At 43.4% G+C, this 19,279-nt stretch overlaps 1 protein-coding gene across 1 annotated transcript in view; it reads right to left on the reverse strand.

Moving 5' to 3' along the window:
• zfhx3b (zinc finger homeobox 3b) overlaps positions 1–19,279 on the reverse strand; it is an 83,857-nt gene that overhangs the window by 13,211 nt on the left and 51,367 nt on the right. Inside the window, exon 5 of the mRNA XM_061068475.1 lies at positions 9,143–9,250. Within this exon, the coding sequence (XP_060924458.1) occupies positions 9,143–9,250 (108 nt within the window). The remainder of the gene's footprint in view (positions 1–9,142; positions 9,251–19,279) is intronic.

Consider the following 19,279-nt stretch of genomic DNA (forward strand, 5'->3'; position numbering starts at 1 on the left):
TTTGGTGCTCTGTCTGTGGAAATAAAATAAAATAAAAGGCTAGTCACTGTCGAGTGGCTTCCGGTGTTTGAGAAGATCTCCGATCTATATATCTACTGCAAGCTTGATCACACAGCTAATCCTTTCTAAGCAAACAACATTAATATGAACCAAATCGCATCCTTTTCTTTCTATATCTGCAGAGAGAGGCCTCACACAAGAAATGCAGCAAGCCAATTTATGAAGAAAAACAAAAAAGGAGAGGTAACACCAAAAGTGAGGTGTCAGTGGGCAGTGAGTGGAGCACAGGTCCACTGAGGAGCTAAATCCACATGGAGCCAGCAGGGGGGAGCCGCAGCAGTAATACTCTTTGTCACCAGTGGAAAGAATTCCGAGTGAAACTTAAGGAGGTGTCGTGCCAATCCCCTTAACAAGCCCATAAAGAGTTAAATTTGGCCTGATTTGTACAGTCCTGGAAGGGCAAATTGGGAACAGAGGGCATCCGTACGGGAGGGGTGGCTTTGGTGGGGGGTCAGGTTAAGCGGGGCTGACCACGCTCCTGCTCCAGACATTAAAACGTCAGCTCCAATCAGGTCGAGGGCAGTTGAGCTGATTACCCAGTGGGGGACCTGGCTTTGGACAGAGCAGCCTGCGAGATCTCCCAGAGACACTGGGATCAGCCGGGGAGGCCCCATTAGGGTCCAGTCACAGTCAATCCTATTAAACACATCCGCCAATAAACAAAGGGAATGTTAAACAAAAGGAGCCTCCCATTCCCTGACATTAACCTCTCAGTCATGGCACTGTCCTCAACAATTCCTCCTCGTCAACTCCACTTCAGTCCACTCCGACTTCCCCGGAGCTCAAGGAAAACAGGGGCGGTCGTCTGTGGTCACCTGCACATGTCGACAGTCTGACTGGTCATGGGACTTTTCACTCTATCCACCATATCAATTACTTGGTATTTCAGGTCCTAACTCCATTTAATTACGATAATACCTTTATTTTATTAATGCATCTTCTCTCTATTTTTGTTGATTCACAGTCCGTTCCGAAACACGACCTCTACACACAGACCTTTCTTCTCTCCTTCAGCAGCTTATTCCACTAATGAATCCAGAAAACTCTGTCTTTCTTTCTGTCCTTCGATTTTCTCCACAACAGCTCTATGATCGACTTCGAGCCTTGCATGTGTTTTTTCCGGGGACCCCAGGATGTGCAGTGTCGGCTGAGCGGTGTTTTGGACGAGTGGTTCTCCCGACCCCTGCTCCGTACACGCCATTTATTTTAAACTGTGCATGCTGTGACATCATAGAATGATGAGTTTGTGAATAAAACAGATTACCTCCATCAGGTTATTTATTTTTTAACACTGCCTTACACCAACAGGCACATTTCTAATGGATATGAAGCATAGTTACTAGTTAATAAATAATACAAGAGACAGCTATTTGACTTTATTTATTCACAGCTACGAGATATGGGAGGGGAAATAGTTTTTCTAACTAATGAGCAAAACATCCAAACATCTGCCTAAATCCAACAACATCTGTTAAATCTGTTAGTTTCATCTAGTGTTAAGCACTTTTTGTCCTAAGAATACAACTTATTTAGAATGACTTCAGTGACTAATAAAGAAATTCTAATGTAAAAAAGGAATTCTTTCACCCGCAGGTAATACAGGGCATAAGCCGCAGCCTTAAAGTGCATGCATACAGTACATAGAGTGAGCCTGGACTAAGTAGACACAAGTATCCTCTCAGCCTCATGATTAAGAGGATAAACATAATTGATTATAAGTATATTCCACTTCCACAATTACTCAATTAGCACCAGAGAGGGGAAACAAGTGGCTGTTTATGCTAAGGCACTGGAGAGCTGCTGTAAAAGGGCTCAACGCAGCTTTCTCACTCAGGATCTTTTCTGTTTATGTGTGTGTGCATGTGAGAGAGAGGGAGAGAGAAAGTGAGAAGGTGAGAGAGAGAGGGGGACAGATGGAGGGCCTACCCAGACACTGTCGCTCGTCACGGCCAATTAGGACTTCATAAATCTGATCAATCGCGGTCTCTTGAGAATCCTACACCCTGACACCGTCACCGGCACTGTGACTAACATCCAACTACTGTATCCTGTTCTACTTTGTCGACGGTGATGAAAAAACTGACCGAAAATGACATAGAGGATAACTTTTGTGTGTGTGTGTGTGTGTGTGTGTGAGAGCGGTTACAAACAGTCTAACACAGCAGATTGGACACCGGTGTCAGACCATAGCTGCTCATACGTGAGAGACGTGTGTCCGAGATTTGTTCACAACCACTGACCACAACACAGAGTCCTGGTGGAGAAGGGTCAATGAGTAAGAGAGGAGCAGTTTACCATCCAGAAAGAACAGAACGGATCAATTGACAGAGGAATAACTGCAGTTGTACATATGTAATACGACAGTAACTTTGTTCATATTGCTTTGAAGTTATTTCTAAGTTATTTTCACAGAGTGGCAAGTTGAGGAACTTAATTGGAGTATTTATTTATTGAAGCCTCAGTGGTTGGTGAGATTAACAATGCTCCTCTGATTAATGTGTAAACCCACACAGAGACAACTATCCTCAATCAGTGACCTTAATATCTGTCAGGAGTCTGTTACCCTGACCTCCTCTGCCCGGTCATTAGACAGAGTGCCCCCCCCCCCCCCATCCACACCAAACCTCTTCTGACAGATACACGGGGTGGGCTTTTGTTTGAAAGCACAAAAGGCAGAGCAGGAGTGGAGCCAAAAAAAAAAAAAAAAAAAAAACTAAGAGTCAATTAGGTGATTATTAATTCATGTCCCTTTTCCGTAAACCAGAGGCTTTTGAGCTGTCGAGTCCCGTAAGTGAATTGGACTTTGGCACCTTGTCTCACCTCCCATAGATACACTGTATTATTCAAGCAACGGAGGGGCTGTCGGCACAGTACGATGGTCTTTGGAGCCATCGCAGCCTCGTCGCTGCTTTCAAGAGGAGAACAAAGATGGCTGCTGGACAGACGGACTGACACAGCACAGACTGAATTAACCACAACAGGTCAACCGCCATTGAAATCCCCCAGGAGAGCAATCACAGCAGCCATTATTTGTGCTTTGTCCTCTGAAGAGGAGTTATCCAGATCCTAAAATTGTGAGTTACAGTAAACAATATGTAAGGAAGTGGAAGAAAATAAATCCTGGTGTTTCGGAGGGGAATTCCCGTCCTGCTACACTGACATGGGGTCCTCATCATCTCCGGAGCCTCGGCCCCCTCATTACCACAGTTCCTGTCTTGCCGTGGCAGCTTCAGGCCTCCGGTTGTAAAAACATAAGCTATCATCCAGCTCGTCCAAAACCGACGAGGCCGCACAGCTTTACGGTCACTTTGCCCAGAACAGCCGCAGTCTGCCAATCGCTTTAAACTCTAACTCACACCCACGGTCCCCCCCCGCACATATGAAACACAAGGATCCTCAGCGGTGCACTTTCTGCAAAGGGCGTCCTCTGTTCCCCGGCTCCCTGGAACCTTTCACCTTCACACGGCTGACGGCTCCAGACACCCCTCCTCTTCGAGAAAATCCTCACCTCCATTCCCTCGGCATGTTGGCCATTAATATGGAGATGACTCAACTCCCCCAGTGCTACAAGTCATTCTCTTTTAATGCTATGCTAACAATGCCTGGATATTGTCTTTTCTTTTTTCCTATTCCTACCCAGGTTTTTTTTTAATCTACAGCCTGTGTCAGAGCCCAGAGCAATAAGGGGCAGTGTCCCATTTCATCTTGTAGGTTCTCAGATAATTATTCGGCTTTGAAATGGAAACTATAAGAAAACTAATGAGGCTGCATATGAAATCACAACTTAGTATTAACAAGTAAATATGTTTTATGTCTGTTTCAAATGTGCCTGTCGGCGGGGAGGCATCGTTACATAAAAAGATGGAGGTGTTATTGAAAAAAATTTAAGGACAAAGGAAAGAAATAGATTTCTGGTGTTATTAGTTGGATGTCTGCTTCTGCATTAAAGGGACTAAACTATAAATTAAATAATGTCCTGGTCTAACGAGGTGATTGAAAGAAAGGCGAATCCAAGATGGAGGAATGTAGAGGGGTTATTAATTAGCAGCAGCATTAATAATTTCCAGGCCAGTGAACAATAGGACGACGTGATGTTCACCTTTACAGGACGCTCAGACACACAGCACTGGTGCTTGGCCATTAGACACCCTGTGGTAAAACCCATAAACACTGAGCTTTCAGGGAGTTGGCTCACAAACAAGGACAATTTATGGCCTATTATCTTCAAAGACAAAAGGAATTATAATTTGAGGGATGACAAGCACTCGAAGGACGTGATATGAATATGTAAACATTTTCGCCGCTGTCTCCTGATTTCTTATTCTACTTAGGGTTTTAAAAGCAATAACAAATCACCGCTGCAGTGAATGTCTCCCAGCTTGGAGTAACAATAACATAAAGTTGAATAATTTGATTGTAACTAACCATGAGCATGCAATTTCGAATTCCGCCACAGCTTATATTAAATCTACATATCTGCACTGTTATATGGGGCAGGATTTATAACGTGTGGTGTGTCTGTTCCTGAGTGAGCAACAGCGGAGGACTAGCAGCACAATACAGAGCACAATAAAAAAAGTGAGCAGACTGCAATGCCACGGTGCTGCGTCTAGGGGATGCTAATCATCATGTTCATTACACAGACTAAATGAAGCAGCTACAGTGAACAACACAACAGCTGATTCTCCTGCACACACCAGCACCTGAAAGTGTGCGTGTGCATGTTAAAGCACATTTAGGCAAATAAACAGCAGGATGTGGCGCCAAAAACACGCAGAGACAAACTCGTAGTGGAGTGGAGCTCGGCCGGCAGCTCAGTCTCAACTTTAACAGGTTCACACATTGGGTGTCGACGTTGAACTGGAAATCGTTTGAATTTTTATTTTTTTTCACCAGCTCTGTGTGCAAATCTACTGCAGGAGAAACTCAGCACCAGTTTGGAGCTTCCTGCGGAGACAGGTGCTGATTCTGGTTCTGTTCAAGTGACTATTTCACACTGCATCTGTGAGGACATGTCTGGATTTTAACATCTCATCACAAATAATACACACTTGCTCTTGCGACTCAAACGTCCAATGCTTATTACCTCGCCACAGAAGTCAAAGCAACACTTACGCGGTGGATGTTCAGTCTGAAATACTGAAGCGATTATTTATGCGTAAATCTAAATTTAGATTTTATTTATCAGGCCCGATATGTGAGAAGTAAAAAAAGCAATGTTTTTGTGCATAATGACTGAGGAAAATATGCACTATTTGCACAGAGCCACCGTGTGCAGCAGCTCATCAAATGCTAAATTGGAACCTGCACATCACTTATAATTGGGGCTTCAAAAATACTCCCACGCGGTTGTACCTTAACAACACTAACATTTAAACCCGAGCCAGCGCAGACAGAGTCCTGCATGGCAAGGGATAATAAAAATGGATTTACTGCATGCATACAAGCTGAATGCATGTTGTGTTGTATGCACTTAAGACTGTGACATGACTGCTCAGTAATGGCACACATAAAAAACAGATGTGACATAATTATACTCAAAGTAGACGGATATATATTTTTCTGTTATTCTGCATTACTTATAGAACTCTACATAGGTCGAATTAAAAAAACATTTAAAACTGAGTTTTCTGAAAAAAGGTTGGTTACAGGGTATTAATGAAATACTGTAAACCTTTATGTGTTACCCTCCTTGTTTTTGTCTAATTCCGAGTCGGTCTGAGCTTCACGGACTTTAATGGTCTTAAAAAGGTGGATGATCCGGCCTGATATATAATTTTTTTACCTCCCTTACTCCATCCCCCCCTAAATTGAATGTAATAAAAATTTTTTACTTATCAAGCTCAATTCCAGAGGAAAGGCCATCCTCCCAGCACCAGAATGGACACACCACTTTTCTGTCTCCCCCCCCCCCACCTCCTCACAAAGGGCCCCCAACTTCCAATACAAGCTCTCTCATATATTTATGTTAAATATGTCAAATCACATTGTGTCCAGGTCTGCAGGTGTATTAACAAGCCCCTCCTCACCTTCCTATCTCCCCCTGTACTTCGCCACCCTCCTGCCTTCCTCCTTGCTGTATCCCCATACATTCACATTAATACACCACCCGCTTTAATGGAGGTAAGGATCCTGTTCCTGTGCAGGCGCTCATTCCCCTTTTTTCGCCGGTGCTGTCTTAGCTAGGTGAGGAAGGTGTGAGGGAAGAGGAAGAGCAGCTCTTGGCTTTCCGTTTATGCATATTTTATACCTTAGCATTAAAAATGACCCTTTGAATTACTAATCACGCTGCATGATTAATTTGTAGGAACCGCCAACATGAACATCACTGTCCACATACGTTAGGATCTTAGTATTCCACTTGTAATTACTTTTACTGTAACTTACACTTTCTTCTATCTGCATTCATATCCTAATAATAATATACTTCATAACCACACATTGGCTGTAGGGTTGGAAGCATGTGACACTTACATATGTCTGAATGCGTGCACATGTATATATGTTGTCTATATATACGTCTTATCTTTGACATAAATAAAAAAAAAAAAACTGAATAATGAATGCATCTTTCAAGAGATGACAAGCCAAATACATATGCATTTTACAAAGGCTTCTGGTGTACCTCAAAATGATTTTAATGAATACTGAGGAGCCGCGGAACAAGAAAGAGAAAATAAGATTGACAGTGGCTTTAAAAAGGAGGAAGCCTTTATTCTGTGTTCGCTAATGCCGTCTGTCTGACAGTGACTGTCATTTGTAAAGGAACAATGTTGTGCTCTGTTCCAACAGCTACATGACAGCGATGAGAAGAAATCCTTCAGTAGTTCTAATGATGGACCTTAGAAACCGCTCATCCTCAGACAGTGGGAGACCGAGCACCTTTCAGATAAATAACAGGTTGGCCAAGGCGCTCGTGCACCGTATTCTGCCATCTGCGTGTCTACTGTACAAACATCTTCAGACAATCACAGGCCCGAACAAGTGCTCCTCTGTTTACCAAATGCATTGTGAGGTCTCCCTCGCTCATTCTCTACAAGACAGGTTTTCTTCGCTCGCTTTGAATGGGCATTGTATTCATCAATCGCAAAAAAGTTTGAGGCACAAAAAGCGACCCGTCCATTAAACTACAGCTGTCTACCTTTCGCTGACAACACAGCCTTGAACACACCACCCCAACCCCCTCCCCCACCCTTTTCACTGACATCAAACAGAACCTCAGACCTGGTTCCCTAATGCACATGCTATTTTTAACTAAGCGTTTCTAATAAGCTGCTGGGAAGCTGTAAATTTTTCATATGCAAGCACATATTTCCTTTGTGAAAACACAGAAACACACTTATTTGGTGATTAGCGACTGACAGAGGGGAGGAAAGGAACTGAATATGCTTGTATCAAATTGCATGCCTTTCAAAAAGGAGGAATCCTAATGCGAGGAGTCGTCTTCCTGTGCACCACAGGTATGAGTGAATTATTAATCGGCCAGCTCATTTTAATGCTTTTTAAAGTGCTTTATTTTGATGTGCTAAAACATACTTTTAGCCATATTCAGTCAGGCATGCATATCATTATTTCTTCCATCAAAGAAGAGTGTCGCCCTTTCAAAGAGCACAAACAACTCAGCCTCATTTAAAATAGAAGTTCGAATATCAAAGACATTTTACAAAGGCTGGGCTTCAAACACTATGATGAAGTTTTTTTCCCTGCACTTTATAAAAAACTCAGGTATGCAAAAGGTCTGAATTGTTTTCCAGCTTTTAACCTGACTAGTGTAAATCAAAACATCCTGCAGTAACACAAGAAGTTAGACAAGTGAGAAGCATCTATCCAGGCCTGTAACTGTTCAGTGTCATTATTATCAGAAATCCTTTCGATTGAATAAGAGAAGTCTCAACTGCCAGCATTAGGTTTTTGTCCCACAACACAGGCATTCAGAGTAAATTGGGCATAACAAGAGGAATTAAACTATATTTCATTTGCACTGATGTGTCACACGCAGTGGAAGGTTTATAGGGTAAAAAAACACATGTTTTAGATTCTCGCTTTAAACTTGAGACGACTTGAACTTGTGTTTGAGACCATGTTACATTTCTGTGGAGAAGTTGGGTAGCAGTGGCAACTTCCTCTCTTTTACACATCTGACAATCTAATGGAAAAACTCCTTTTAACACACAAGCATCAGTGTTATTAAATTAACAAACGTTTTTTAAATCAACTAAGAAAAAATATTTGTTTGAAAATACCAGCAACTGTATAACCAAAAGGAAAAAGGACAACTACTATGACAAGCAGAAATGGTTCTTGTAAATCAGATATTAGCACTGCCATCACCTCATTGCAGAAACTCTAGCCAATACTCAGTTGTTACATTTTTACAACGTAGTGCACTAATTGTCATGAGTGACCCCACAACGTGTAAAAAGAAAATCCACCCATGCATGAAATCAAAGTTCACAGTGTATCATTGCAGAGCCATTCGAAACTTGAAACATTCTCCAATTCCAAAACCACATCCTAAAATGTTCAAAAACATGTTTCCACAGAGCTGCCGCCTGCCCTTGTCCAGAGATTGTTTAGGCCTGAAGCCCCTCCCCTCAGCCTATAAGCCCAGCCCCCTGCTCAGGAGGGCCACATATACAAGCATCCTGAGCGAAACATTAAAAACACTGGTTGTCTGCGAGTGCAGCAAAACTGAGAAGAAGCCAATGATATCACATGTGCTTCCCCCAGCTGGAGTTCTGCATGCAGGCCTTTCTCCTCACATCACTTCCTGAGCGGAGACAAAACACGGGTCACATGTCACCTGGACATATTACCTAAATTGACAATTTATCCTGAGTGTATCTGATGGGATTTGATGCCTGGAAACCTGCAGCGGTGAAAGAGCAGCCTCTGACAGTCAGAGCAGGGTTTAGGGGGTTTTGGGGACGGAGAGTTAAATGCTTTTTAAAAAAACAAGGCTGCCCATATTTTTGTTAAAAATGTAATTAGATGCAAGGTTCAGAACCATTCAGGAGCAGGGTCACATGGTTTCCTGTGAATATTAGTCCCTAAATATGTGTGGTGGAAATATTGGCCTTACCTGTCCCTTTGGTGAGCTCCTTCTCCCCCCCACTTTCTCTGTCTTTGGTTTGGTCCTCCTGGTCTGTGGTGGTCTCACTAGCAGCCTCCACATCCTCGCTCAGCTCTCCTGAAGGGGGAGGGAGGACGGGATATGTAAATCACCACGCCATCAGAATTGGTGGAAGCACTTAAAGGGACGGCAGCGTTTTTTTCTATAGGAGCTTGCAACAATTACATTTGCTGACACACAGTTGCAAGGCTAGCAGACAAAGAGGGCAGAATCTGCTTTCTGCTCTCTGTCCTGCGCCTGTGTCTGATCATCGCTGTGAAATTCATTTTGACAGGAATTACTAAATCTGAGCGGAAGTGCAGGGGAAGAAAAAGAAAATTGTAGTAAAATTGTAATTATTATTGCTATTAGTAGAATTAGTAGTATTATTATTAGTATTATTGTTGTTATTATTATTATACTGGGAAGTAATTTATTGTTTTTTCTCCATGTATTCCAGGCCATGACACATATATGGCTTTTTCAGTTTAATGTGGACATAAAACTGCAGAAAGAAAAGCACATGTGGTCTGAAGTGGGCAGATGGTAAAATAATTGTCCGGGGCAGAATCCTTCAAGAGAAAGACCTTATACCAGACCAGCCCCTATTCTCTTTCTCACACACACGTGCACACACACACACACACACACATACATTAACGTCCCCTGCTGCAATCTGCTAGGTTACTTACCAACAACACACGACCCATTCCACCTCATCAGCGCTACTATTGCCAAGAAAAAAACCATAAATATTTAAAACTTCAAAGCCACAATTCATTTGACTTTTTATGCCAAGTCAAAGGCAGAAATCCCCTGTAACCACCTTAAAAGCCTCAGCTCAATATATCAGGCCATTTAGGCGCATTGAAGTCCAAACAATGGATATCCGATAATGCCATTTGTAAGTAACACACAGAGGAAAAGATAGCAAAAACAGATAATAAAAAGGGCATCAATCTTCTTTATTTCCCTACAGTGCCCCCTGAACATCCCCTCTGCCTGTTAAGTTTGTTTAAAAGTAGTGGGACTTGCATGCAATAGCATTGATTTGACAACCGTAAACTAGGCCGCAGTCAATAGGCCCTATCAGCTATTACACAAGTCAGCTAATTCTCGGCAAATGTACTTAAATGCTCTTTTGAAAATGCTTTCATGCTCAGGTCTCTAGTCTATGAGCTATTGATATATTGACAATGCTACAACAGCTACTGAAATATCCTGTTCAAGTATTCAGCCCTGCAGTCATCACACATCCAATCTGAGCTCACCACATGATTACCCACAGCCCAAACCACTTTTATGATGTTACATTATCCCCAACACTCGCTGTTTATCCCACCAGTTGTGAAATATCACATACATTGTATATACAGAGTTGTCATTGGCGTGTGTTATTATCACAGATGCACTTTCATCCCACTCTTTCGTGGCTATTCTCACAGTCCCTTTTTCCGACGTCATTTCTTACTCTTAGATTCTCGTTTCCTTCTGAACGAGTAAAGAGAAATGACTTATGGAGAATAAGTCATGTTCTTAAATGAAATGTGAATCAAATTCTATTGTTTCCTGACATTTAATTCTCTGTAGCATGTGTGAAAGAAAACCTACTGTTTCTCAAAAGCTTGAAATGATTTCATGATATTTAAAGTCAATTTGTCCCATTTGTTAATGGAGCTACAAAATTATAAGTGGTGCCTATTACTGAAAAAATGAAAAAAATCCATTATTCTACACACAACTGCAGGCTTCAACATGTGGAGTCATTGTGGAACGCCATCGTGTGAGGAAACAGCTGAGCATAGGGACTCGTGCACGTACTGTGCTGTAACACATCACAGTTAGAACAGTACAAGATCCTTTTTTAAATAAAGATATTTAAAAGGCCTGACTGTCTCCAAGTGAATGGAAGTGTCCCCAGTATCCCACATAAGGGAATGCATTTTGTTCTTTTATTTTTATCCATGTTTCTATTATGTTTCCAAGGCAACCCACGAATTCCATCCAGTGCAGCCCGTCCCGTGCTGGTGAGGCGAAGATCTTAAACATTTCCAGAAAAAACAGAAATCTGCTGCCGAGTCCCAAAATCCCATCCAGCTCCTGCCTGCATATATCTCCACAACTGCTCAGGAATTAGGATACTGTACAGCTGCGCAGGTGCTCAGATTACAAAATAATCCCCAGGTAAATTTTTTCACCTTCAAAAATGGGGCATGGTGTCATTTCTTCGCTGCTCGACACCAGCAGGGAGACTAATTCCCCACCCACACATTAATACACACGTTGTGCCTAAACATCAAACTGATAGGCAGCCAAGATTCTAATGCCATTCAGCTTCCCTGTAGCCAGCCCTTCTTTTTCCTGAACACGTACTGTACACGCTCACACTGGGATGTTTTTCTTCCCTGCATTTCCAATACATTTTTTATTTAGATGTTTAATCAACCTATATGACACTTTTAGCACACACAACACACAGCCCATCCATAATTTATGCAGGAATGAAGACATTTAATTCCAGGAGCAGTGTTACATCTCAAAGTGGCAAATGGCTTTTGCCTATTTCTCGTCTCATCTCTAACGGTATTACAGACTGATTAAAGCCGGGCTGACCATAATTAATGAAAGGTCATGAGTGGCCTAAGAGTAGGATGCAAATGGAAGAGACACTAAAACTGTGGCCATAGATTAACTCTGGAAATAGATGAGGAGAAACACTCAAAGCTATGGCAGCAGGCCATTTCTAACCCAAATTTCAGAGATGTAAAGGACAATAGCCTGAAGGTTGTCTTCTAATTAATTGTCTTCATTAACCATCCTAATACAATGATATGAAACAGTTCCATTAATCTAATCATGCGAGCTGAATAAGCCCATTGCCGACACAGAGATAACACTCATCTGTTCTGAGCGTATAAATATCAGCCCTGCTCTGCCAGTCAGTCAGCGGGGACAGTCCATGGGCTCTCTGCTCCAACATCGTACAGAAGGACACACACACACACACACACACAGAGAAATACGCACTCACTCACACACGCATCTAGTCGCATAGTAGTCTTCCCCTCTCGTGTTTTGCCGGGGAGTGCAGAGGCTCTGTCGGGCCCATAGGTGTCACTCTCTACAAGCCGGGAGAAGTGCTACTTGCTCACACGCATTAATGAGGTGCAGGGGGGGGGGAGCAGCAACAGACAGAAACGCACAGGGGGGAAAGAGGAGGAAAAAAGGAGAAGGGGGGAAAGAAATATGTGGAGATGACAAAAGCAGATGCTATGCAAGAGGCGTCCGGTGAAGATGAGACACTGAAAACGGGCGAGATTACCTTCAGATGAGAGAGAGAGAGAGAGCAGCCTTCCTTTCCCCTGAAGAGCAGTGATTACACTAATGCTAATCAGACTGACAGGCACAAACGGCCCTAATAAATAATTGATGGTAACCACTGCACTTTCCAGTATTCCTTCCCAGACTGTAGAGAAGAGCGGCAACAAGTAATAATAGTCACTCTGGATATCTTTCACTAGGTCAGGCTCCTCGTCCGTCCTCGGCCTCGGCAGAACACACCGCCATGATGAGAGCTGCCTTTCTTAAGAGTAGAGAAAATACCAGTCCTACCTGAGGAAGAACAGCTCCGGTGTTCCTCAGAGAGTAGTTAGAGTTCATAATAATAATAATAATAATAATAATAATAATAAAAATGGCAATAACACAGAGTCTTGGTCAACTTCATTGGGTTGTCCATCTCTTTCCTGAGTCTTCACCCTCTCTCCATCCCTGGCTCTCGTCTGCGTCTGTGCTCTCATTACTATCATTACGATTATTGAGGCCGTTGTTATCATTTTTTTTTTAACAGGTGTCACAGGACCGCACTGTAAATCAGAGGTGTGTCCCCCCCCTCACGGCACCCCCGGCCCGCTTTATCCAGGGGCCGGACAGCTTCCTTTTCTTTAGCGCTGCACTGTCGGATAAAAAGGCAATCTTATTTCACACTTCACAGACTCCTATCTTTCTCCCCTACTACTTCTTTTAAAAATCCCCCCCCCCCATCATCCCTTGCACCCCTTTCCTGATATCAAAGTTGGCCTGACTCTGGACTAGAGGGTGCAAAATGAAAGTGACAGGAGGGCACCGTGGGACAATGAGACACAGGACCCATGCTGAGGGCTTTCATACATTGTCCGCTCCTCATATCAGCACCTCTGTGCCCCATATGCAAGACCCCCACCCCCCCCCCCTCCTTTTTTTAAGAGCACAACGCACATGAAAATACCCCCACCCATCATACCCCCCCCCCCTCTCTCTACACACACACAAACGCAGGGAATCTCCCATCTTGCGTCCTCACACGATACCTCTCATAAAACCACAACAGAGACAAAACATGACCACAACCTGGCCATGGACACAAAGGGCGTTTTGCTTAGGAACAAACCAATAAACCACAACACAATATTATCAGCAGTCATAATAATCAATGCACTGTGAAGTTGAAATGTGGACATGTTGAAAAAGTGCGTACATAAATGCTAATTTGTAAAAGTTGTGAGATCCATTCAAAAATGTGGGCTGCAATATTCAAAAATAATTGAAAATAAAACACAATAACTGCAGAATGAATGCAGTAAAATGTGAGAGAAAAGGCACCAAACTTGACTCTCTCCTGCCACATGCACACAAAATGAAAGTGTCTTCTTTCCTTTTTCTCACCCGCTCCAGCTCTCTCCCTCTCTCCCTCTCTCCCACACGCTTTCACACATTTTTTTTTGTAAAGGAAAAGAAGAGTGAGCTACCTCAGCGCTGCTGGTCGGAGTTACATGTTAGATTCCTGACCTGTCTACGGGTGGGTGGGGGGGGCACGCTGGCCTCTCCCTGCTGGCCCTGCTGTGACCTCGGGATCTAAATGTGAATGAATACTTTGTGTCTCCATGGGGCTGAGGGCAGGAGGGGAGAGAGGAGGAGGAGGTGGTGGGACAGCGGAGGAGGAGGTGCAGGAGATGGAGGAGGGGTACGGGGTTAGGGCAGCTAACAACGAAGGAGGAAGAAAAAAAAAGAAAAACTTAAAACGGCGAGTTAATCACAAACAGCAGTGATAGCTCACACTGCCTTAGAACAATATCGCGGCAGCCACCCCCCTCCTCCTCCTCCTCCTCCTCTTCCTCCACCGCTCGCTGCACTACTCTCCCGGTGGTGCCTGCTCATCAAACCCGCCTCATAGGTCGTCCACACAACACTAAATTTGCCGCCCCCCCCCCCCCCTCCGCTGCCTTTTCAAAGTCACTGCCCATTTTTAATGGCTGCTCTGTGCATTCGGGTCACAAAGAGCCACACGGAGAAGTTTTGTTTTTTTAATTGTCTTCACGAAAAAATACACTTAAACACGCTAACTGCCTTTTTTTGTGGTCTCCATAATTAGTAAATTAGGAACTGTTATTGAGCGGCATGCAAAGTATTAATTTCCCCCCAAAGTGTTACCTCGTGGGAAAAGACACTAATTAGAAATAGTTCTGGTGTTAATGGCATGTTTAGATACATTGCAGATAAAGTGGATAAAGCCGAGCGCCGCTCCAGTTCCCCTCTCTTTGTGTTTTACTTTGAGTGATGAAGGAGAAGAGGAGGAGGAGGATCTGGGTTAATGTGGCTGCACAGGGAGTGAGCATTCAGGGACTGCTCACGCTTCTGCCCCAGCTCACACACACACACACACACACACACACACACACACACAATGACTTCCTTGAATGTCCGAGATGATGGCCGCTCACTGACGCACATTACGTCCACAATGGAGGATGCAGGCTGCACATTTCCCTGCTAGGATGGCGAGCTAAAAGCCTGGATGATGTGGTGGGGGGGGGGCAACAACATCACCGGGGCAGTGCTCTTCCATCTACACCGCCTGAGGGACACTGCTCTGCACAAAAAGTCACTCTGCCTCTCTGTCACCCCCCCCTGCAGTGCATTTATGCTTATCGTCCTCCATTGCTGCCTCCTCTTAAATCAACCTCCTGTTATTAATGCATCTTTTTTCTTTCCCTTTCTTCCTCCCGCTCACGTTACAATGCCTTCACCTATTTGCAGCTATTCAAAGGGACCGAGGAGAAGTGGGGTGGGTTGCTGTGGAGTGTGGGGGGGGGGGTGGCTCAAGGGGTATATGGGGAAAAAAAAAAGAAGCATTACCACTGTCATGAAGGGCAATCGCATCAACTCTGAAATATTCACCAGTGGGTTGGAAAATGCGATGGTACAGTTATGACAGGCAGACAGGCGACCCCCCCCCCCACCACCCACCCGAGCCCACACTCCCCCGCCCCTCTCTCCATCAGGGCGGAAGCACGGCGGACACTCTGAATATGTATAACCCGGGAAAATGTATTGATTTTTCATTTGGCAAAAAAAGGGGACACAAAAATCACATAACCTGAAACTGTCACAGCTCTTTTGTTCATAGCTCATCTCTCCTGATGTTTGGCTTTTGCCACAAACTCTCTTTAATTACCAGGTAGAGCTTCAGAGCCGAGTCTCCACCGAGACGCAGCCACACGCAGCCTGCTGGGCTTAACAAGACAGCCCACATCTATTATATATGACATACACCCAGCAGCTTTTGTTTCATATCTGACTAATAAGCGCACTGAATATGACTATACCCACAGTTTGTTTTGTTATTATACACAAGGTACCGTGCAAAAAGCTTTCTTGATGAAAACCATGAAAATTAAAGAAAAAAATAGACGATCCCACATTAAAAATAGCACTTTCATATAAAAACATGTCCCCGGCATTTATTTGATGTGCTTTTCTGAAGCAGTTCTGCTTAACATGAAATGTATCGATCTAAGTTTCCCAGGTAACAGACAGGTGCCTGTATGTTTGTCTGAGTGTGCACACTTGTGTATGTGTGTGTCCATTAACAGGTACTTATCTGTTTAGCTCTCCTTTTAGGCACTGCAGACCAGTACAGTGGACTGTCTGAAAATGATCTCTGCCTGTCGATTTATTGAATGCACCATTTGCATATCTTTGTAGTGCATCCATCTGCCTGTGGACTGTTCTGTGGAGGTATTAGCTCAGAAAATCAATGTTGCCATGGTTGGATGTATGTAGCGCCTGCCGCGGCGCGTGTTAGGAGTCCGGCTCACAGCTCCCACATGGGTCCTATTTACATGAGTCCTGCCGGTCCTTCCATCTTTCTAAACTTAAAGAACACAAACACATTTCTCTGCCTGCCCCTCCAGAGTGGGCACCCTCCTCCTCCATGGTCATCCTGCCTCCCGGTCTCCCTCCGCAGCCCTGCGCCTGACGGGCTGTTTGTTTATGAAAGCGTACGCCGAGATAAAACAGAATCTGACAAGGTTATGAATACCAATTCCACTAATCAATTTTATTTAAAAATATAAAATGTAGGGTATCATTGACGTGTTTGCTCTCGAAAGTTTAACGGTCAGATAAGTTCTGATGTTTAGAGATGAGAGGTGGAGGACGGGGGAGGGAGGGGGGAGCAGATTTTTTGACCTTATTTATTACATTTATGTTACTGGTGAAATCACACAGCTGCACAGATATACAGTATATAAGGGGACCTTACAATGATTTTTTTTTTTTTTTTTTCGAGGCTGCAATGGCCAACTTTTCTTCTAACAACCACCTCGGCTGGTTGCTCATAGCTAATTGCTAAAGAAATCCAATGATTACACTGTGCAGCACTTTAAAACATCCATGAGAGTGCTACCACTTATTGGGAGAGAAACCCCCCCCCCCCGACCTTCTACCTCCATCCATTCTGTTTCTAATACAAATCAAACACAGTGCGCTTTCTTTCACCATTTGTCTTTCTTTCTGTTCCTCTTTGCATAGCCCATCCATTACTTTCACATGAAATATGAAAAGGCAATATCCTCTCTGTGTTTGTACTGAAGCGTAATGCGATTGTGTTGTCATTTATAGGAAATAATCGCAAACCCCTCTTTCATTTTCCAGTTCAAATAACCATGAAAAATTAGCCTTCAATGTCAGGGAGGACAACAAAGGGATGCAAACAGACTATTGCTTCACCACCGCGCTTGACATTTCTGCTTAATAGGAAAACGGGTGGTTGTTTCTATCTTTCGTTTTCAATCTTTTTCTTCCTCTAACCTCATCTTTTCCCTAATTAAAAAGTTCTGCACTCAGATCTTTGTAAATCTTCGCTGCGCCTTTATTCAGAGCCGAGGGTCGGCGTGTGAGGAAGGGCTGGAGAACCCTGGTCCCGTGCACACTGCGCCCTGTTCATTAGCACCCCTGCCCCTGTCTGCCAATGGCTACTGTTGGAGGGAGATGTCGCCAGACAAACACTATGGGGCCTAGGTCGCCGTGACTACCGTCCAGCAGCCTGATAGATAAATAATTCAAGAGCTATCAGACTCCCTGGCAGCAGAGCAGTCCCAAGAACACACACTTAGGACACAGCTTGTAAAAGCCTTTCTAACTGATCAGCATTAAGCCCTTACAAATGATGTACAACCAGATGTCTGTACAAGACCCCACACAATTAGCAGTAGTCAGTGGATCCTTTTAATTTAGAGAAATCTTTATTTTCAATGTGAGCAGCAAAGTAATGGTAATTGCTTTCTGTATTACTGCCATTAAAGGCTTAATAGGCAGGTTGTTTTCCACTGTAATTATGTACAAAATAATCTACCAACTTTGCCGTGCAATTATCGAAGATGCATTTAACCAAGTTTATTTTTTTGCTCGCAACAATAGATATAAAGAAAGAGAACAAAACTGAATATCAATACTGCACCATCTGATGTCTCCATCTGTGATTATCGAGGAAGGTAAGTAAATATTTGAGGGTATATTGAGGTTATGTCTCAATCCAAACTGAAATATTGAAAAAAATATTGACTTAGGGGATTCATATATTTCTTATATCTCCCAAAAAACCTGATGCTAGATGTCATAGAGAAGCTACAACGTTCTCTTCTCGCTGCTGTTTGCAGTGAAAAGAGGTCATAACAAAAATTAAAACTTGCAAATACGCTTTTACTAACATAATACTTTAGCCTCATTTGCATACTTTAAAAACTTGATTTCATCTGGGAGCATGGCTCGTGATGCATACAATGAAATTACCACTCAAAGGCTAATGAAAAAGACTCATCTCGTGCAATTAGCTGCTCCTTTTATTCACTTCTCCTAATGCATTAATTTATTGTGACAAAATTTCTGGCAGCATCCTTTATTTATTTGATTATGCGCACACCTTACAATCATAATTACTAAATAGACTCGGAGCCAGTCGATGAGACGTGATGCACCAACGCAACCACCATTTAAAGCAGTTATCCTTCTTCTAATGTCAGTGGTATATCCAACCTGTATTAATCTGAGCCTGATCACTATGCAAAATTACTTTAGGCTTTCAATTTTTTAGCTGAGCTTTAAAAGTGACTCAGAGTGACACTTGACAGAGTGGGCCTACACAGTTCAGCCTGCAAGAGGGCTCTTTTCTTGTTTTGCTGTTAAGTTTATTCAAATGACTTGTTCAGTCGAGTGTTCCCTCTCAGAGTGGGTCACGTTTACTCTCTTTCTAACCGCAGTTTGATTGTTTATTATCCGACGATAGATCTCGGAAATGACAAAAAGCGGTACGTTTTAAAGGCCTGTGCGCTACACGTATTAAACACATGTACACCGATGCACAATCAAGCCTTTGTCTGATTCTTCATGAACATGTCACGATGCTGTGAAAGTGGGCTGAAAGCTCAGAGAGGGCTGGATCTGCGCTGCCCACTGTGCCGCTCTCCAGAGAAAGAGACTTGGAGTGATTACAGTCAAACACAGCTACTCGGTTATCTTTGGCTCAGCCACAGGAGAGAGAGGGAGAGAGAGAGAGAGAGAGAGAGAGAGAGAGAGAGAGAGAGAGAGAGAGAGAGAGAGAGAGAGAGAGAGAGAGAGAGAGAGAGAGAACGGGAAAAAATAGAACTGATGATGTGGCTCAAACACGGGCCAGCTGCTCTAAAATGACCAAAATGACTAACATGTCTGTAACATTCAAAAAATTAAATAGACAAAACAACTCAGTAGCAGCCACTGAAGCGTCTGGATTGTGAAGTGCAGTCCAATGAA

This window comes from Limanda limanda, chromosome 3, assembly GCF_963576545.1.
Source record: "Limanda limanda chromosome 3, fLimLim1.1, whole genome shotgun sequence".
In the NCBI taxonomy this organism is placed as follows: Eukaryota; Metazoa; Chordata; class Actinopteri; order Pleuronectiformes; family Pleuronectidae; genus Limanda; species Limanda limanda.